Source organism: Crocodylus siamensis, chromosome 2 (assembly GCF_052110815.1).
Source record: "Crocodylus siamensis isolate JL-2025a chromosome 2, ASM5211081v1, whole genome shotgun sequence".
Lineage (NCBI taxonomy): Eukaryota > Metazoa > Chordata > Crocodylia > Crocodylidae > Crocodylus > Crocodylus siamensis.
The window spans coordinates 263,324,919-263,347,356 of NC_143396.1; the positions used below are offsets into that span (position 1 = coordinate 263,324,919).

Here is a 22,438-nt window from a genome sequence, read left to right on the forward strand (position 1 = left end):
CTGTGATTATTATAGTTATGAATTTATATTACCTTAAGTTGTATATTTGGTTTTTGAGGTGCCCAGAAAGTAGTGTCAGATTAATGTGGTTATTGCAATTATTAACTTTTATTATTAGAAATTGTAGAAGGATTACCTCAGAAGACCTTGGGGCTGATTGCATAGAGCATATATTAATATAAGGGCATTGTTACACCTTAATTTTGGGTGGCTCCTGGAGCTCTTAACCCTTGGATTGTCTGCACATTTAACACCTTAAAGTGGTTTGAAGCTTTTGTTATGCAGATCAAAGTTATGCCACTTCAGAACAGAACTATCTTTGATCCTTACTACCTAACTCCTATTCAGTTAAGGTGCCGCCCATATTGCACTCCTCCAGTATCCCAGGATCTCTTGCACTCCACCAGTACAGCAAAAGTAGAAGTCTGTCCTGCCTCACCAGCATTATAGTGACAACTCACAGCTACAGCTTCTAGCCCTGCCCCTGCTCACCAGGCCTCTAATGGCAAGTCACAGCTGTGAAAGTGGGGGACAATCAGACAATCATAATCTAAACTCTACATAAGACTACCCTCAACCCTGATACAACATAAACGTAACACCTTACCCTGCCACAGGTACAGCAGGGGAACCATGGCAGCCAATGTCCTACTTCTATAAAATGTTGTCAATATATGGTCAAGAGGTGCAGGGTGGAGAGCCACACCCCCTGCTACAGAAGAAGTCAAACTCCCATGGTCCATACCAGTCTGAATTTTATTCCATGATCATTCCTTACACCAAATATGGCAATCAGTCTGACCCTGAGTGGATGGACAAGACCATCTAGTCAGGAACTTCCAGCTTTGCTCCTAACAGCAGAATCTGCACCCCCCCACCCCCCACCCCGGTTGAAGTCCCCAGCCTTAGCTCTAGCCAACACCCAGTGCCTCTGGGGAGGGTTAAAAACATCCTGACACATATAGCAGAAAAAGGAGGTGGGGAGGGAGCAACTAGCAAAGCACAGAAGCATGGGAAATACCTATGGTAGAAAATAGGCATTGCTCAGATCATCACTGACCAGTGGCTAACCAACCTCCTCTTGAACACTTCCAGAGACAGAGAGTCCACAACTTCCCTAGGCAGTCTGTTTCCACTGCCTCGCTATAAAAAGTTTTTCTAGGTATCCAAACTTCAAGCTGCAACTTCAAGCCATTGGTCCACGTCCTCTTTGCAGCAAGAGAAAAAAGGTGCTTTTCCCCCTTCTTCTTTCCCTCTTTGTATGGCAGCTATTCAAGTATTTGAAGACCATCATGTTCCCTGCTAAGCACCTTTTTGATGAGCTGAACATACCTAGCTCCATCAGCCTCTCTTCATACGACTTGCTTTCCAAGCTGTTATTCATCTTTCCTGCCCACCTCTGGACTCTAACTTCTCAATGTCCTTTTTAAAATGTGGCGCCCAGAACTGCACACAGTACTCCAGATGAGACCTAACTGCTGCCTAGTAGAGAGGTGCTATCACCTCCTATGTCTTGTACCAGACAACACCCAAAGATGCCCTTCCCCATTCTTATCAGATGGATCCCAAGATAGCCGCCCTCCTCCCAAGAACTTCCACCCATTGTCAAAGAAGCCGAAACCTTCACGTCCACGCCACCATCTCAGCCATGCATTCACTTCTAGGATACAACAGTCTCTGCCTGGACCCCTGCCTTCCATGGGAAGAATCAATGAAAACACTACATGTGCTGCAAGCTCCTTAATCCTCCTGCCAAGAGCCTCATAATCACTTCTGATTTGATCAGTGTCATTCCTGGCAGTATCATTGGTGCCTATGTAGACAAGGAGGAAGGGGTAGTGGTCTGAAGGATGGATGATGTTTGGCAGAATCTCTGTGACATCCTGAATTTGTTCCAAGCAGGCAGGCAGCCCACCTCCCAAGCCCCCAAATCTGGATGGAAAAATGGGTGCCTCTGTCCCCTGCAGAAAGGAGTCACCAACCACCACCACTCTTCTCTTCCTTCTTGGTGTGGTGGTTCTGGAAGCCCTGCCTATGGGGCCTTGCACATCCTGCTCTCTAAACTGTTGCCTTCTCTAACTGATGCCTGGTCCTCAGCAGTTCTACCATAGGGTGCTTGAAAGCAGCTGCTGACTTCAATCTGCTCCTCTTCAATTCTGGGGGCTCTCCTCCTTTGAAATTCTTGTCCAAGTAATCTTCCTGGTCCCATACCCAAGCTTCCAATCTGAGAATCTTCTCCTCCAAGCTTATAGTTGGTGAAGATGAAATACTTCTGCCCTTCTGGGAGGAACATGAACATGGCATATCCCATGCAGGTCATAACAGTTGACCCAGACTCTATTTGTGCTTCCTTTGCTCCTCAGAGCACACCTATACTATAAGGATAAAAAAAGACAGGTGGGGAAGAGGGGGGGAAAAAACACACCAGAAGAACCTGCACACCAAGCACCTACACCAGGGCCTTTGTCAGCACATGCACAGAGTCTTCTGCTCCCTGGCTCCCTTCTGGGGTACTCTCCCTAAGCAAATTCTTTCTTCAGTCAGTGCTCTCTCTTCACCATTCATTAGGGCTGCCTTTTTATAAGGTTGCCTACCCTAGCCTAGCTCCATCCCTCAATTACCTAAACCAGCCCCACCAAGAGCAAGCCCTGTCACTCAGTCACTCCAGAAGGGAGAAGGAAAGAAAAGAACAAAAAAGGCAGGCAGGAAGAAAAAGCAATCACACACCACAAGAGGGGGGAAAGCCCTAAACACACCCCAGACAACAGGCAAACACTCTAGCAGCAATCAGCCTCCCCAAGTCACTAGCACAGAGAAAAGCTTCTTTAAGGCAGTCACACACCTGAGCAACTTATCCCAGAGCCACTGCTCTCTGATCACTGCCCAGCTTACTGCTCAGATAATTAAAGAGGAACTGACAAGTTTATACGTGGCAAGGGGAGGTGGATGGGAAATTTTAAAAATTTGAAACCTTTCCCACACTGGGTCAATCCAAGGCACACAATGGGAAAAAAATGTGAAACAGACCTACCCACTCCAGAACAGCAGTGCTCTTACCTGCAATGTAGGAGACCCAGGTTGAAGTCCTTCCCAATGATTATTTAATTATTTATACAAGTCTGAATCTCTCCTATTGGAGCTGGTCCCTCCAGAAGAACCAGTAGGCCGGTAAGTAGGGCACTTGTCTGTAGAAATGGCAGATCAGTGACTTGAACCTTGGTCTCACATTTCAGAAGACTGCTGACCACTGAGCTGTTAGGTTAGCTAGCCTGGCACACTGGCATCTCTTTCTCTTCTATCCTGGACTAGGGAAGTATTTTCCTCATGGAAGTTGCCTTGAAACTTGGTTTCAATAAGTCGATGTTTTCTAACAAAAACCAGCAAATAACTTCCGACCAGCTGTAGTTGCAGGCAAATGAATAGCAGTTTCATTGGCTAGTAACACACTGGAATACCAGCTGAACAGTGGCAAGCATCCAGCAGCATAGCTCAAGAGTCTGTCAGTAATGTGGGTGCAGCATGCATTTGAGATAAGAGCAGATCTCTCACCCAGGGAGCACAAAGTGTTCTTTAAATGAATCTGAGTGCAGAGTGTGTAGTAAATGTAGTATTCTTGGGTTTTAATTAGCACTGTTAATTAAATTAGGTATTCAGGGGGATGTACAAGTTGGCTCAAAAACAAAACTGTCTTAGTTCAATTCCCGGCATTCCAGATATGCCCTGGAGTGTCAGGTGCGAGTTGCCTATTACATAGGATGGTTTGGCTGTTCATGGAATTATTAAGGGAAAAGACAGCATGAAAAAAGTTCTGTTCTGAAGTGTAAATTCCACTTTCTTTCCATCTACTCTACACAGTCACAGAAGCACCCAAGTCCAGGCCAACCAGTGCAGTCCCACTGGAAGAGGCAAGATGCAGGAAAACCATGCACAAGCATGTACTGTGTGCACCCATGCCAAAGAGCGCACCTCTGTACGAGCCTCTGCACTCCAGCATGAGACACTGAAAGAGCAGAAAGAAACAGGGACATACCATATTTTCCCTTTGCAGACAACAGAAGGAACTCAGGGCTAATGTAACATTGTGGACAAAGACATTAGCAGGGCTTTCCAGCAGGCAGCCCAAATTCTCAAGATGTGCTCCAGGAGGAATGCATGCCCTAAGTTAATTATGCAACTGGGTTAGAGTTATGGCTAATTAAGCTAATTAAATCAATAAATTAAAATGCTAATTAAATGTTATTTATACAGTTACCTTGTTTGCCACTACGAATGTGTCTATATTATTAGTCAGGGACAACTTTAAGATTGTCCTCAAGCACATACACACCAGCTATCAATAGAATAAATGCTTTCACTTGACTTCTGGAGGTTATTTCCATCCTGGAAATGCTGCTGAACTTGCGGGTATGAAGCTGACTTTGACCCCACTTGCCTCCTTGCCTTTCCCTTTTGATCAGTATGTTTGGAACTTAGGTAAACATTCAAGTCTTAAGCACAGCAGGTCCACCACCAGCAGTCCCACAATTTCCAATTAATACCTTTAAACTACTCTGCACTTGCTTCCTCTCTGCTGCTCGTAAATAGAGAGAAGCCTCAAAAGAGAACCAAGTAACTCACAGACTATTTCCTAAAAGTCTTTGGAACCTACGATGCATTTTAGTGTCATGATCAAGGAAAAAACACACTAGGTGAACACAGCTTTGGTGCAAACTGCCTGGTATGATATAAACAAGAAGTGCATCTCGAGTGGTTAAGACTGGTTGAAGGAAATTCTCAAAATCTACTCTAAATATCAATGCAGATCTAAGCAGAGAAAATCCCACCTATTTTCCAGGCTGACCCAAATTCTCTGGCCTCTCCACCATCCACTCCTTAGCTATTCCTGGTAATGGAAAATGTCAGATGAGTATTCAGACTAGCCAGTTTACAAGCTGAGATATGTGAGAACTTTAAACAGCTATAGTATTAAGTTCAACTTCAAACTTTGGTGTTATTGCAAAATGTGAAGGACTTCACATTGAAAGCAACAACATTTCTTACAGAGTTCAGATGTCTGATTTAGAAGAAAAGAAATACATTCACTATATCTGTGCATCTTAGCCATGCAAGTGGCTAGTTTTGGAAGCATGAAAATGCCAAGGATGGGGCAGAATGATTTGTGGGGTTATAAACAAGAATCAAGTAAAGAATCAAAGAACAATCAAATCAAGAACAGTGAAAACCTGGGCATTTACAAGTCCATAGGGCTGGACAGGATGCATCTGAGAGTACTAAGGGACTTGGCTGATGAGACTGCAGAGCCATTGGCCATCATCTTTGAAAACTCATGGCAATCAGGAGAGGTCCTGGATGACTGGAAAAAGGCAAACACAGTTCCCATATTTAAGAAAGGGAAATAGGAGGATCCAGGGAGCTACAGACCAGTAAGCCTCACCTCAGTCCCTAGAAAAATCATGGAGCAGATCCTCAAGGAATCCATTTCTAAGCCCTTGAAGGAGAAGAAAGTGATTATGAGCAGTCACCGTGGATTCACCAAGGGCAAGTAATGCCTGACCAACCTGATTGCCTTCTATGATGAGGTGACTGGCTATGTGGATACAGGGAGAACAGTAGATGTGTGCAAAAGATTTACCTCAGCCAGGCAAGGAGCAAAGCTAGTGGGACACGGCGCCGGAACCAGAGTGTGGTGAAAGGAAACCATGGTGGGTGGAGGCACCATGGTAAAGAAAAAAGGGAAAAAAATGGCCAAGCCAGAAGGAGCCACAATCAGCTCCCATGTTGGTATGGGCATCCTTTATGGTGGTGCACCAGGGCCGATTGGCTGTCCAGACCCCTGAAGACAAGATAAAAACATGTTGGGAGACCTGCAGGGAGGACCAGAAGTGAGGTCCCCGACAGGCCCAGAGGGGCCAGATCCAGATCCTGGTCCCAGCACAGAGACCTAGTGGTTGCCCCCAGAAGGGGTTTTCTCAAATACTCAGAGCCAGAGAAGTCTCAATGACTTACCTGTAGACACTTCATGACTTTTGGACATCAACAGTGCAGACTGGACCCCGGCAGGACCAAGTAGGGCAAGGATCAATGGATGACTGACCTGCAGCAAGTATAAGGCCCAAATAGGGAGCGAGACACCAGGGGACAAGACAGCCTGGGATCAGGAAGATGCATAAACAAGGCAAGGGGTAATAGGGAACACTTGGGCCAAACAATGTCCCGATCCCACCATCATAAATTTTAAAGGGTCAAAGCACCAAAGTGCACGTGATACCAACTCTGGTGGTCCAGGATACAACATCTTGGTTGGCGTTAGGTGGGGTGTAGGGGAGGCGGAGGCCCAAACAGGAAGAACAACTGGGATGACCGAAGAAAGGCAGCAGGAGAGATGGGACAGACCATCTTCCTCACAATTAAAATAATTTTCCAACAAAGATGTGGCCGGAGAAACCCCCTGGGAAACTGACCAGAGTCCAACCTACTAACAATCATGTTTCTTCCCTAAAGCAACAGCAAAGTCAGAAAACACCCCACAGACTCGACACACAGGTGAATGGCACGGGAGGCTATAAATTGGTGTATTGGCTGGGAACGCAAAAGAAGGGGTAACCCTGGAGGCTGACACCAAAATGGAAATAAACCTGACCCCCCCCAAATCGAGTTGTTATGTCAAACATTGAACACAGCGACTAAAGTATTAGAAGTCCAACAGCAGCAAGTGCTGCAACAACACAAATGGATGCGAAGGAATTGGACAACATTTCAAATGCATAGAATGACCCATGAGGATGATGTTGAAGCCTATATTGAATCATTGAGTGGATCATGTTGAAGCCTATATTGAATTATTTGAGCAATACAAATGGGGCTGGACAGGCTGCAGTGGGCAAGCCAGCTTGGATCCCTAGTCATAAGCAAAGCAGAAGCTGCATACTGGGCTCTCCCGAGGGAAGATGCCTATGACTATGAAAAGGTAAAGGTGGCAATATTACACCACCTGGAGCTCACACCCAAGCACTACTGTAAACTATTTGAGCTCAGAAGGTGAAGGAAGACCATAAGCCTAGGAATCTCATGCAACTTTTAAAGGACCTGCTGGACAAATGGGTAACTCCAGAGAAGGTAGACCTGGCATTTTTGGCCACCCAAATTTTATTAGAACAATTTATACATGATTTGGATGACAAAACACAACTATGGGTATGACAGCATTTACCCAGGACAGCCTAGGAGGCATTAAGAGTTCCTGAGGCCTTTGCAGCATCTGAAGGGGAGCATTCCTGAGAGAGAGGCTATAGAAGTACAGGAACTGCCATTAAGAGGGAAGAGGAATCTTAACAGGAGCCTTTCTGATACTCCAGGCATGGTGTGATATGTTACCAATGTGGCAAGGTCAGTCACGTATCCAGGGAATGCACTATAGGCTCACAAGAAAGGTGGAAATCAACAGAAGAAAGCACAGGACTGAAAAAGCAACCCGCAGTAAGTAAGCCCATTGAAGAAATGGATTGTAGCTTTGGGTGCAGCGAAGAAATAACTGTATGGGAAAGACCCATGGTGACGGTATGCGTAGCAGGTAAACCAAGCCAGGCCATGCTAGATACAGGCTGTTCTTAAACCCTAGTCTGGGCTGGACTAGTACCCAGAGATGCCATCAACTGGTGTTGGCCGGTGAGAATGCGCTCTATACATGGAGAAGTGGAATGGTATGAAAGCGGTTTTGTGGATGTGAGGATCACCAATTGCAAAGGTAAGATGCAAGTAGGATTTAGATGGTCAGATGATCGTGGGGCAAGATTGGCCACCACTATATGAAGTTCTAGAGGAAGTTCAAAGAGACAAATTAAGACATAAAGGATGCCTTGGGTTGAGGGTTAGATAGCTGAAGAAGAGGCAACTTCTTCAGGAGAAGATGACTGGATAAGTCTTAGGATGGGCACAAGGGGATCCCAATTCCAGACTGCACAAAGAGAAGACAAGTAATTCCAGAGGATTTGGGAAGCAGAGGTGGCCCGTGTTGTGGAAAAAGTCATACGACCCAAACTTGATGTAAGTGATCCCTGTTTTGTGATACATAATGGTTTATTGTACTGAGCTAGAAAATGCCCAGTCCAGGGTGAGTGGGCTCAACAGTTTTAATGGTGCCCCGTACCGTCCGCAGTTGAGTGTGGGGATTAGCACATGCCAACCCCATAGGAGGCCATTTCAGGGTAGATGAGATGCTCACAAAGATTGAGCAGTAGTTCTTTTGGCCAAAAATGAGGGAGAAAGTCACACAACGGTCTGAGGCCTGCCCAGAGTGTCAAAGGGTCCAAGGAAGGTGGCCACCACGCATGTCATTGCAGGTCATGCCTCTCATTGATATCCCGTTTGATAGAATAGCATTAGATGTAGTAGGACCCTTGACAAAGACAGTGCCAGACATCAGTATATACTAGTCATAGTTGACTAGGCCACGCTTTACCCAGAGGCAATACCTTTAAGGTCGTCCGAATTGCAGAGGAATTACTGAAGTGGATATCTTGAATGAGTACCAAAAAAAAATAATCACGAGTTAAAGGTACGAATTTTCATAGTTGGTAGGGTCGGAAGGGACCTGAGCAGATCATCAAGTCCGACCCCCTGCCATGGCAGGAAAGAGTACTGGGGTCAAACGACCCCAGCAAGGTGTTCATCTAGCCTCCTCTTAAAGACCCCCAGGGTAGGAGCCAGCGCCACTTCTCTTGGAAGTTGGTTCCAGATCCTAGCCATCCTGACAATGAAGTAGTGCCTCCTGATGTCTAGTCTGAATCTACCCTCTGCCAGCTTGTGACCATTATTTCTAGTCACTCATGGTAGTGCTTGGGAGAACAGGGACTCCCCCAGTGCCTGCTGGTCCCCTCTGACTAGTTTGTAAATGACCCCTAGATCCCCCCTCAGCCTTCTCTTGTGGAGGCTGAAAGGTTCAAGTCCCGTAGCCTCTCCTCGTTGGGCCTGCCCTGCTGCCCTTGAATCATGCGAGTGGCCCTCCTCTGGACCCTCTCCATGTTGTCCACATCCCTCCTGAAGTGCAGCACCCAGAACTGGACGCAGTACTCCAACTGCAGCCTGATCAGGGTCACATAGAGGGGGAGGATCACCTTCTTGGACCTGTTTGAGATGCATCTGTGGATGCATGACAAGGTACAGATGGCCTTCCTGACCACGTCCCCACACTGTCGGCCCATGTTCATTTTGGCATTGTAATGACTCCAAGATCCTTTTCTGCCTCTGCACTGATGAGAAGGACATTCCCCAGCCTGTAGGTATGCTGCTGGTTCTTCCCCGCCAGGTGCAGTACCTTGCACTTGTCAGTGTTGAAACCCATCCTGTTCTCATCTGCCCACCCCTGTAACCTGTCTAAGTCCAATTGCAACCTATTCCTCCCTTCTTGCTTGCCCACTTCCCCCCACATCTTAGTGTCATAAGAAAATTTGAACAGGGTACTTTTTACCCCCTCGTCCAAGTCACTGATGAAGATGTTGAACAGTGCAGGCCCAAGGACCGAGCCCTGCAGAACCCCACTGCCCACATCCCTCCAGGTCAAATAGGACCCGTCCACCACCACTCTCTGGGTGCGGCCCTTCAGCCAGTTAGTGACCCAATTGACTGTGTAGGTGTCGATGCCACAGTCCCCTAGTTTTTTAATGACAATGTGGTGAAAGACACTGTCGAAGGCCTTCCTAAAGTCCAGAAATACTACGTCCACTGCTACACCTTCATCTAAGGATTTTGTGACCTGGTCATAGAAGGCCACCAGGTTGGTCTGACAGGATCTGCCTCTAATGAACCCATGTTGGTTGTCCCTAAGCATAATCTCCCCTGCTGGCCCCAGGATCGAGGTAAGACTAAGTGGCCTATAGTTTCCTGGGTCCCCCTTCCTCCCTTTTTTTGAAAATGGTAACCACATTGACCCTTTTCCAGTCCTCTGGCACCACACCAGAGCACCATGAGTGCTTATAAAGCCCTGCCAGGGGTCCCACAATGACCTCTGCGAATTCCCTCATCACTCTGGGGTTAAGATCATCAGGACCTGCTGATTTAAATAAGTCCAGTCTCTCCAGAAGTTCCCTGACTAGGTCCTCACTCACCCTAGGCCTGGGTGCACCGCCTATGGGGGTCCCGGTGGGAGGGGTGACCCGGTCCCTGCTCAGAAAAATGGAGGCAAAGAAAGTGTTAAATAGGTTAGTTTTGTCATCTGGTGCAACGACCACAGAGGCCCCATGTTACCCAGTACCTTCTTTTTACCCCCAATCTATTTAAAAAAGGACTTCTTGTTGTCCTTGATCTGAGTAGCTAGTCCCAGCTCTATCTCCACCTTGGCCTTCCTGACCACCCCCTTATAGCCCCGAGCAACCAAGGTATAGTCCTCCCTGGTGATGGCCCCTCCCTTCCACTGGGTGTACACCTCCTTTTTAGCTAGGAGACATTTCTATATGCTTTTGATGTCCGGGGTTATCAGAACCATGTCCCAAGTGTTGAAAATATGACAATTGTGTACGTCTGTATACCATCCACAGACCAATGGTCTGGTAGAACGCCTAAACGGAACAATTAAATTCCTGTTGCAATGCTGTGAACAAGAAGAACCCCGGAGATGGGATTTGATTCTGACACTCCTCCTTTTCGCTTTGAGAGACATGCCACAGACACCCATGAAATTATCCCCATTTGAGTTAATATAGGGCCATAAGCCATGGGGTTTGTTACAGGAAATGAGAGAGAAATGGGAGAGCATAGGCCAGCAAGAAGTTGGGGTGCAGCATCACAGGCACGAGACAGTAGACCGACTTGAAAAGGCTAGGCAGCTGGCCCAGGAAAACCTAGCAGAGGCCCAACAGAGGCAAAAATAGGAGTATGACAGAAGGACCCATGTACAAGACTTCCATGTAGGGGACAAAGTTCTTGTATTACTTACTACTACAGCAGACAAATTAATAACATGTTGGCAAGGACCATTCGAGATAGTGCGACAAGCCGGTCCTGTAGACAATAAAGTATACCATCCAGGGCACTGGAAAGAGCGACAAATTTACAACATTATTTTATTGAAAGCCTGACGGGAACCTGAAGGTTGGATGCTGAGCCCAGAGGATCCATGGGAGGAACTAGGACCTGAGGTAGAAAACCAAGAGAAGATAGTCCAGAGTAGTCAACTAACACAAGGAACAGGGCTTAATGTAGAGCAACACAAACATTTACAAATGCTTATAGAGAATTTCAATAATGTGTTTAATGAAAAGCCTGGGTGGGCTCAAAGGGTGAGACATCAGATCCATACCCCAAAGGGAACCATCAACCAAGAAAGATGGAGGCCCATTCCTCATCACTTACAGGAAAGGGTATGTCAGGAAATACAGAAGATGTTGGCACAAGGGATTATTGTACCTTCACACAGTTCATGGCGAAGTTCCATGGTAATACTACCCAAAACTGAGGGATCCCTTTGAATATGTATCAACTTCAGGAAAATAAATGAAATTGCCAGGTTTGATGCATTTCCTATGCTGCATTTGGAGCAACTATTAGAGAGGATAGTCCAGGCTTGTTATTTCCACAATCAATGTTTGAAAAGGGTATTGGCAAATACCTATGGCAGAGAAGGACCAACAGAAAACCACCTTCGGTATGCCCTGGGGCCTAGTTGAATTTACGAGGATGCTGTTTGGCCTACATGGAGCTGCAGTGACATTTCAGCAACTCATGGACCACATCCTTGCCCTGCACATAATGCCCGCCACTGCTCATATCAGCGACATTGTTATATACTCGCAATCCTGGGGGCAACATCTATGACATGTAAAAGAGGTGCTACGAGAACTTCGCCAGACAGGGATGACAGTCAACCCCAAGAAATATGCTCTTGGAATGCAAGAAACCAATTACCTAGGATGTAGAGTGGGACAGAGAAGCATATGTCCGCTGGCCAGTAAGACAGAGACAATAGAAAATTATTTACCGCCCCAGACTAAGTGACAGATGAGATCTTTCCTGGGGCTGGCTAACTATTATAGGAGATTTATTCCCCATTTTGCGGAAAAATCAGTAACATCAACAGATGCAATAAAGGGGAAGGTCCAGGGTCCCATATGGTGGATTCCTCAAATGGACAAAGCTTTTAAGGATATCAAAAGAGCCCTGTGTAATGATGTGGTAGTAGTAATGTGTGATTTCTCTAAAATTTTTATCCTGCAGATGGATGCATCTGAGACTCCTGTAGACGCAGTGCTATGTCAGGATCAAAAAGGCGTAGAGTGACCAATCACCTTTGCTAGTAAAAAATTAAATGCCACTGAGACCAGGTATTCTACTATTGAGAAGGAGTGCCTGGCAAAAAAATGGGCCATAAACTATTTCAGATACTATTTAATGGGGCAAGAATTCAAATTGGTCATGGATCGCTAAATAAATTTAAGCATGATAATGTGCAAATTACGCGTTGGGCATTATCACTACAACCTTCTAAATTCAGTGTTAGTTACAGACTCATAGCAACTAATAAAGTTGCAGATTTTTTATCAAGGTGTAACTAGAGTGAGATGAGAGTGACAGATCGGCACAGGACCTGTGTCGAGATTACTGATGACTGAGATCCTAAAACCATTACACCACAAGGCAACTTAAGTTGGGGGATATGTGGAAAAGACTTACCTCAGCTGGGTAAGGAGCGGAGCCTGCAGGATGCCACGCTGGAACTGGAGCATGGCAAAAGTGAAACCGCGGTGGGTGGAGACACCATGGTAAAGGAAAAAAAAACAGCCAAGCCAGAAGGAGTTAGGGTCAGCTCCCATGTTGGCATGGGCACGCTTTGTGGCCTGCTGCAGCTGATTAGCTGTCCAGACCCCTGACCCCTGAAGCTGGAATAAAAAGCACGGTGGGAGACCAGCAGGGAGGATCAGAAGTGAGGTCCCCGACTCACCCAGAGGCGCCAGATCCAGATCCCAGTCCCAGCACAGGGACATGGTGGTTAACCCAGGAAGGGGTTTTCTCAAATACTTAGGGGCCAGAGAAGGCTCAATGACTTACCTATAGAGACTTTGTGGATATTGGACATCCACAGCGCAGACTGGATCCCGGTAGGACCAAGTAAGGCAAGGATCGGCAGAAGGCTTACCCGTGGCAAGTATAAGGCCCGAATATGGAGCGAGACGCCAGGGGACAAGACAGGCTAGGATCAGGAAGACACATAAACAAGGAAAGGGGTGGTAGGGAACACTGGGGCCAAACAAACTGTCATAAATTTAAAGGGCCAAAGCACCAAAGTGCATGTGATACCAATTCTGGTGGTTCAGGAAATGACATCTTTGGCTGGCATTAGGCAGGGTGTAGGGGAGGCGGAGCCCCAAGCGGGAAGAACAACTGGGACGACTGAAGGAAGGCACCAGGAGAGACGGGACAGACCATCTTCCTTCCAATTAAAATAATTTTCCAACAAAGACATGGCAGGAGAGACCCCCTGGAAAACCAACCAGAGTCCAACCCACTAAAAAGCTTGTTTCTTCCCTAAAGCAATGGCAAAGTCAGAAAAGACCCTGTGAACTCAACACACAGGTGAACAGCACGGGAGGCTACAATGTGATATACCTTGATTCTAACAAAGCTTTTGATACAGTCTCCTACAGCGTTCTCCCAGGCAAGCTAAGGATATATGGGCTGGATGACTGTACTGTAAGGTGTAGAGAAAACTGTCTGGAGCATCGGGCTCAGAGGGTAGTAATCAATGGGTCGATGTCTAGTTGGTAGCTGGTATCAAGTGAAGTGCTCCAGGGGTTGGTCCTGAGGCTGGTTTTGTTCAATGACCATCAATGACCTGGAAGATGGTATACAGTGAACCCTCAGCAAGTTTGAAGATGTCACCAAGCTGTGGGGAGTAGTAGGTACATTGGAGCATAGGGATAGGATTCAGAGTGACCTAGACAAGTTGGAGGATTGGGCCAAAAGGAATCTCATGAGTTTCACTAAGGATAAGTGCAAAGTCCTGCACTTAGGACAGAACAATCCCTTGCATCAGTACAGGTTGGGGACTGACTGGCTGGGAAGTAGGTCTGCAGAAAAAAACCTGGGGGTTACAATGGAAAAGAAACTGAATATGAGTCAACAGTCTGCCATTGTTACAAAGAAGGCTAACAGCATACTGAGTTACATCAGTAGGAGTGTTGCCAGCAGGTCAAAGGAAGTGATTTTCCCCTCTATTCAGCACTGGTAAGGCCCCATCTGGAGTACTGTGTTCAGTTCAGACTTAACTAACAGAGCTTATTTAGTCTAGAGAAGAAGAGGGGATTTAATAGCAGCCTTCAACTACCTGAAGAGGGGTTAGCAAGAGGATGAAGCTAGACTGTTCTCAGTGGTGACAGATGACAGAACAAGGAGCAATGGTGTCAAGTTGCAACAAGAGAAGTTTAAGTTAGATATGAGGAAGAATTATCTTACTAGGAGGGTAGTAAGACACTGGAACAGGTTACCCGGAGAGGTGGTAGAATCTCCATCCTTTGAGGTTTTTAAGACCTGACTAGACAAACTTTGGCTGGGATGATCTAGTTGGGGATGGTCCTGCCTTGAGCAGGGAGTTGGACTAGATGACCTCCTGAGGTCCCTTCCAACCCTAATTTTCTATGATTCTATGAAACTAGCATGGGTGCAACCACTAGCTAATATATATATATAAAAATATTCCCAATGTGTGAACTAGGACACTTCACAGTTAGTATAATCAAAGGCGAAATTACTCATAGTTCTCTGCTTCTCTCTCCTTTAATCAAAAGAGAATCTTTTTCATAGGCTCAGTTATTTCAGTTGAAAAAAAAAACAGTCACAAGTACTTTGCCCTCATCTTAGGGATATTTTTATATATGAAAATTTATTAAAGTAATCAGGATCATCCCCTCAACAAAACTTACCTCCAGGTGTACCAACCACCAGGTAATCAACAACTGGGCACATCACTCCTAAAAGTCCTGCTTGTAAAAAGAGAATCCCTGAAGTGAAACTGCCATGTGAAACAGCATTTGCCAGTGGCATGGCATGAGTCCCAGAAGAAATGTTTTATAGCACAGGAGTACTCCCAATGGAGACGTAATTTAACAAAAAGGAATGCAATGTTACACATGGGCAGCTTAACTTGAAGAATATTTAGTATTATTAGGAATTTCTGTAAAATGTATATTGAGTAAATACATGTAACAAAATATTATAGAAGCCCTGGAGAAGTGGGGAAACCATGGAGAATACTCTCAGCTGGCTCCGTCACAGGCAGTAGGCCTACACTGATTGATACCAGCTGTGGATATTGTCTAAAATGTGTCTGCTGTCATCATTCCCTGGAGCTGTACCAGTCAGCTACCTCTCTTTCTGCGTGCAACATAATCCAGCCTAGAAATTATGCTTTCCAGGTTTGTGTGTTATTAATACTGATACATTAAGGTTCTCTCTGCATATCTCGTCCCACAGAATTCCTATTATTCTGTTCTTATATTCATTGAATGAAACAGGTCACATAAACAAGTTACACAACTAAAACATTGTGGCAACAGGTAAATCCATTCTAGGATTGTACAAAATGTTTATGAAATTAAAGACTACACCAATTAGATTATACCAGCAAAGAATTGACTATTAACTTACTCGGAAAACTTTCTCCACTCTTGCAATACTCTTCCCAAAGATGGTGCCCAGCTGATCTCCAATTCCAGCCAGCAAAAAGCCAAATAGTGGAATCCCAAAGATAGCATACAAAATGCAGAAAATTTTGCCTCCTTCAGTGCTCGGGGCAATGTTCCCATACCCTGGAGAGAAAAATAATCATCAGAACTTCCTAATTCAGAGACAGCCTTTGAGGAAGTTAACCCACAGTTCCCACGGTGGACCCCCTACTCTTCATTAGACAGCATATGCTGTGCAAACCTGTAGTGCACTGGGAGTCCAGGCCTACAATCCCACAGACCGGATCTAGCTCTGATTTTTAAATAGTATCCACTGTAGCTCAGAATGACTCATTTGTAATTCTGTTACCAATCTCTCTCTAAAGCACTGTTTCTCAACCTGTGGGTCATGACCCAAAAATGGGTCTTAAGAATATATGAAAGGGTCGTAAATGAACTTTAAAAGTGGATTCTCCTTTAAAGGAGAGAACCATGGGAAACTGGCTTTTCCCTTGCAGACTGGCAGTGTTCCAGCCCCCTCCCACTGCCCCATACACCCACTCCCTGCCCCACACACTGTGGGGCTGGGCCTGGGGGCAGCACATTGCAAGTGAGGGGCACTGGGTCAGGACTGGCCATCAATGGGTACAAATGGGCCCTGGAACAAAAAAGGTTGAGAACCACTGCTCTGGAGGAGCAGCTTCCTAACCAAAGTTGCTATCATTCAGCATGGTGGCTACTTAGGCTGCTACAGGAAATCCTTGGACTAGAGCCAGAGCCTGCACCCGAGCTCTGCCCATTGCTCCCTTACTGGAGAATGACTTATATTAGCATACCAATTCTCAGTTTCCAGCTCTGAATTACATGGCCTTTTTATCACAACGACTGTATGAACTGCAACTTCCAAGCCACGAGTCTTCAAATCAAAGTCTACTCTCTCTTTTATTCGTTCAAGAACTGAGAGCAGCGAGCACTGAGCTCCAGGCTGCTGAATGGACAGAGCTGAAGGGGAGTAGGCAGGAACAAGTCTCCCTTGCCTCACGGGTCCCTCCCCACCCAGCTACTCCAACTGGGGTATTGGAGGGAGTTGGGTGGGGCCATGAGGCGAGGGGGCTCAGCTCCCACCTACCCAGCCCCTGCATCTCTGCCTGTTTTCAGCAGCCCAGAGCTCCATGCTGGCTGCTTCCAGTTGCTGAATGGTCAGAGCTGAGGGGGAGGTTGGGGGAATGGAGGCCCCTCACCCCAGGGGGCCTGACCCAGCTCCCCACAATACCCCAGCCAGGATAGCTGGGTGGAAGCCCTGTTCCTTGCCTCCTCCTCACAGCCCTGGCTATTCAACAACCAAGGACTCCCTCTCTTTTCCGGACAGCCCAGGGGGTAGGGTGGAGCTGGGCACCAACCCAGCCCTACCCCCATCACGAAAAACTAACTCTGGAGGGAACACAAGTTCCCAAAAGTGATCTAGTTTTGAGCACCATAATATAATACCTGATTTAACCAGAGTTAATTTTTCACATGTTTGGCCATTTTAAAAGTGCTCTGTGTTATGTGTTATGACATGGGGGCCAGATAGCTCAAAAAAATATTTTTGTTTGCACCAATACTTCCTTTCTTCCCATTCCTCTGTAGCTATACATCTAGGAGCCAATATAGATCTCCATAGCCTTACTATCCATTGTGCCTCTATTCAGGAAGCATGTTTACTATCACAGATAAGAAACAAGTAATTAATACTATGACTGTTAAGTTTTCTTTAGGATTTCCATGAAAAACCCTTTAACTTAGTGATTTGGCTACAACCACTTACTCTCCCACTAACAAACTATTACACATCCCAAAATAATATGAAGTACAAATTATTTAAAACTGCAAAGGAAAAATAAGAATAGAATCTACATTGTAATTGAGTCACCAAGGCCCCGATTAGTGAAACCCCCTGGTCCTGATTCAGGTAAACATCCATATTCAGGAAAGTCATATAAACACAAAATTGAAGTTAAACATGGGTTTAAGTCAACAAAACTTTAGCACGTGTTTAACTGCTTGCCTATATCATGGCCAAGGACTGTAATATGCCATCTATGAAGTTCCAGAAAATTTTCTCTTCTAAATGAATTCATGTGAGTTACAAAAGGCAGTGTTGAGCATTGGCTCTGAGGCATTAAAACACTTGAGGGTGTTTGGTGATCTGGGCATAATATGAATTTCTGTCATGAACTGGATCAGTGGACTGTTATTTGATAGTAATCTATAGCACATACCTGCCAGAGGAGAAACTGCAGTCATTCATTAAACCTTAATGATTGTCTATTCAGGGGGAAGCATCTTGGCACAGAGAGCTGACCAAAGCCTACAAGAATCCCTTTTTTTCCAACATCTGTGCAAGGTGCCAGGATTTGGAGAGTGGAAATTCCCAAATGTAAAATAAGGAAAGAAGATGTTGATGCTGTCCTTTGAAAATAAAGGTGAGTCAGAGACTCACAGAGGCAGAGAGGAACATGCTTTCATGAGGACAGGGGTAGTCCTTTTTAACTGATGGACTATCCAGTTCAGACTTGTAATGGAAAGAGGATCTATGATTTCTAAGACAGTATAAAAGTTGCTTTAGGAAAATCCTGGAACCCCTGCTGGAACCCTAACCTAAGTACGAGAATGCTTCAGTGTGGTAAAGGAATGGAAGGAGGTAAGTGTGTTTAGGGTGTATTACTTTGTCTAGATCTCTGTATTTCTCATGTTACATTGAAAAGAGTAACTTTATGTAGACATCTATACAGTGTTTAGCTCTGCATAGACCTTAATACTTATTCTGTGCCTGTGACAATTTACATGTGGTTGGAGCTCTATAATTGAGTGTGCTTAAGCTACCAAGTTATTATGCGGTAAGCACTGGTTATGGAGACGTACTGTAGCTGGACTCTGAGGCTGCACTACCATGTCATGGCAACAGAGAGCCCGTGCCTAGGTGTGATTAGAGAAAATAAGGGAAGAAAAAATCCTGTAACCCACATAGTTTAATAGAAATGTTACAGCACATGTATTTAGTATTTTATAACCGTAGTATAGCAGGTAGGTACATATCCAGGTAGGAGGAGCTCTACCAGGGTTACAAAAGGGTGTATAAAATAAGGGTAAATAAAAATATTTCATTCTAAACCAGGGGTAAGCGAAATACTCCCCAAAGGTCTTTGTCCAGCACACAGAAGTTCCCTCAGCCCCACCTGGCCCAGGCACCATCCAGCCCTGGTGCATCCTGCCACTGGGAACACAGCAGGGTTGAGGTGGCTCTGCAGCTGGACAGTTGTTCTAGGCTGCCCCGGTGGCAGTGGCTCCTTCCAGCTGATGTCACCACTGGCTCCAGCCCCATGATACTGGTGGGAACCTGCACTGCACAGCCCCAACCCAGCATACCCCATGCCTACTCTGGGCTCACCCATTCAGGCTCAGCAGTTGCAGTGCGGTACAGAAGCTACGCACAGAGTAGGAGAGAAGCGGCCCCTCCGACTCCCACTGCTGGCTATTCCTGCTACAGCTGCCTGGAGCCTGCATGGGGCTGCCCTGCATCTTCTCTATGCTGCCACTGCTGCCCCACTGGGCAGCCCAGAGGCAGCAATGATGGTGCTGCAGAACCAGCCCTGCCCTGCTACATGCCAAGGGGAAGCAGGACACACCATGGGCAGGTGATGCAGAGCAAGCGCGGGGTGGGCCAGGGCAGGGCTGTGCCCAGGTTCCAGCTGATATGCTCTGAGGGGAGTGAGTCCGGAGCACGAGTGGGGCACATTGGGGCTGCACACTGTTCGCGGTGGCAGGGAAGCACTGCAGGGTGCATGGACTCCAAGCTGTTGGAGGGCAGGGGTGGGGGCAGATGCTGACTAGCTCATGGGAAGAATATGCATGGGGGGCGCTCAATTGTACACCTCACCGTACCCACAAACCATCCCCCACAAGCATACCCTCCCCCCCACACAATCACACACATCACAAACACTGCACCCACCCACCCCCTCTCCCCCACAAAACCCACATGCCTCCAGACACATGCACCTGCATGCCTCTGGGTGGTGCCCTGCTCACTACTACATGCACACCCATGCACCCCACCACATGCCCCACACCCAGAAACCCCACATACCTCTAGCCATCTTTTCCCCACACACCCCATAGTCACACATGCCCATCCAAGCCCCCATACCTACCCACACACATCCACACACCCACACCCACAGCTGCTCGCAAAACCTATACCCCCCACCCCACAATATACAAAAGTAAGACTTCATTTTGAGCTATTATGCAATCACCTCTATATACACAAAGCAAACACACACAAATCAGGACATAAATATATTTTTTAATAAAATTAAAATATGTTACTGTAGATGTTTGATTTTGAGTACAGGCAATTCCCACTTAGCGCTCTTAATCCGTTCCTAAAAAAACAAATGTTAAGCACAACAGAGTTAAGCAAAAACAATTTTCCCATAAGAATTAATGTAAATAAATATAATTCATTACCAGGGCGCCCAGCAGCAGCAGTCCCCTCCATGCCAGGCAGCGGGTGGGGAGGGCAGTCATGGTCACAGTCATGATTGCTGTGGGCAGCAGGAGTGGGGCACAGCATCCAGGGCTCCCCCAATGCAAGTCATAGCACAAATCATAACCCAGCCGCACCTGGCCTGGGGATTGGGTGCCAGACAAGAAGCTATATAGTGCAGACAGGCTAAATTGCACAACAAGGCTGCACGCCGCCAATAACAATTACCATTATAATGAAACTCACTGAGCGTTATAGCAAAATAGCACTAAGCGAAACGGTGTTAAGCAGGGGTTGCCTGTAATTTGTTTTTTTTTTCCAGTTCCAAGGTGACAAACCCCCTTCCCAAAAGGAGTACTTCTGGTGGCAAGGGGAGGGACTTATGGTGGCAAAGGTCAGTGGTTAAGGGGGGCAGGACTTTTGGTCCCAGGATGGCAAGCGGCGAGGAGGGGGCACCTGTTAAGGTGCAGGGTTACCCTTGTGGCCCTCGATAGATCACCAAAACTCATTAAGCAGCCATCCTCCTGAAATAATTGCCTACCCCTGGGCTAAACTGCAAGTAAACTGAACCCATCTAGAGATTTCAAGGCAAATATGGATAAAATATGGGAGCAAACCAGGAAAGCCAAGGCTGCAACTGGCTTCAAGCATCAAGGACAACAAAAAGTCCTTTTTCAGATATGTGGGGAGCTGGAGGAAAAGCAAGGGCAACTTTGGACCCCTGCTAAACCAGATGGGGCAACTGGCAACTGACGCCCAGGAAAAAGCCAACCTATTAAATAGGTGCTTTGCGTCAGTCTTTCATCAGTCCCATGGGACACCCATGCCTGCTACGGGACAGGGAGATCCAGGTGATGTGGATCCCCTACCCTCCATAAATGCTGACCTCGGGAAGGAACACCTTGAGAAGCTGGATACCTTCAAGTCAGCTGGCCCTGACAATCTGCACCCCAGGGTACTCAAGGAGCTGGGGAGCGTCATAGCCCAGCCCCTGGCACGGATCTTTGAAAACTCCTGGCGCTCTGGTGTAGTGCCCGAAGACTGGAAGAAGGCCAATGTGGTGCCGATCTTCAAGAAAGGGAGGAGAGTGGATCCGGCTAACTACAGGCCCATTAGCCTGACTTCTATCCTGGGGAAGATCTTAGCAAAGTTTATTAAGGAGGCCATCCTTGATGGACTGGCCCAGGCTAGCATCCTAAGGGATAGCCAGCACGGGTTTGTTGCGGGTAGGGCTTGTTTGACCAATCTCATTTCCTTCTATGACCAGGTGACCTATCACCTGGACGAGGGAGAAGAGATTGATGTCATATATCTTGACTTCAAAAAAGCTTTTGATCTGGTATCCCATGATCAGCTCTTGGCCAAACTGGCCAGTTGTGGCCTTGGCTCCACCACGATCCGCTGGCTGGGAAATTGGCTCCATGGTCGGACCCAGAGGGTTGTAATCGATGGCAGTCACTCATCGTGGTGCCCAGTGACCAGTGGGGTCCCTCAAGGCTCTGTCCTGGGACCCATACTGTTCAACATCTTCATTAATGATGTGGACATTGGAGTCAGGAGTGGACTGGCCAAGTTCGCCGATGACACCAAACTTTGGGGCAAAGCATCCATGCCAGAAGATAGGCGGGTCATCCAGGCTGACCTGGACAAGCTCAGCAAATGGGCAGACGAGAACCTCATGGTGTTTAACACCAAAAAATGCAAGGTTCTCCACCTTGGGAGGAAAAACCTGCAGCATCCTTATAGGCTCGGCAGTGCTACGTTGGATAGCACTACAGAAGAAAGAGACTTGGGGGTCATCATCGACCACAAGATGAACATGAGCCTGCAATGCGATGCTGCGGCTAGTAAAGCGACCAAAACGCTGGCTTGCATCCATAGATGCTTCTCGAGCAAATCCCGGGACGTCATTTTCCCCTTGTACTCGGCCTTGGTGAGGCCGCAGCTGGAGTACTGCGTCCAGTTTTGGGCTCCACAATTCAAAAAGGATGTGGAGAAGCTTGAGAGAGTCTAGAGGAGAGCCACGCGCATGATCAGAGGTCAGGAAAACAGATCTTCTGATGATAGGCTAAGAGACATGGGACTCTTTAGCCTGGAAAAGCGTAGGCTCAGGGGTGATCTGATGGCCACCTATAAGTTTATCAGGGGTGACCACCAGGATCTGGGGGAACGTTTGTTCCCAAGGGACGACGAGGTCGAACGGTCACAAACTCCTGCAAGACTGTTTCAGGCTGGATATAAAGAAGAATTTCTTTAC

At 46.7% G+C, this 22,438-nt stretch overlaps 1 protein-coding gene across 1 annotated transcript in view; it reads right to left on the bottom strand.

Annotated features, from left to right (window-relative positions):
- Positions 1 to 22,438, bottom strand: part of KCNK10 (potassium two pore domain channel subfamily K member 10) — a 98,794-nt gene that overhangs the window by 36,235 nt on the left and 40,121 nt on the right. Inside the window, exon 3 of the mRNA XM_090034991.1 lies at positions 15,634 to 15,794. Coding sequence (XP_089891117.1) covers positions 15,634 to 15,794 — 161 coding nt within the window. The remainder of the gene's footprint in view (positions 1 to 15,633; positions 15,795 to 22,438) is intronic.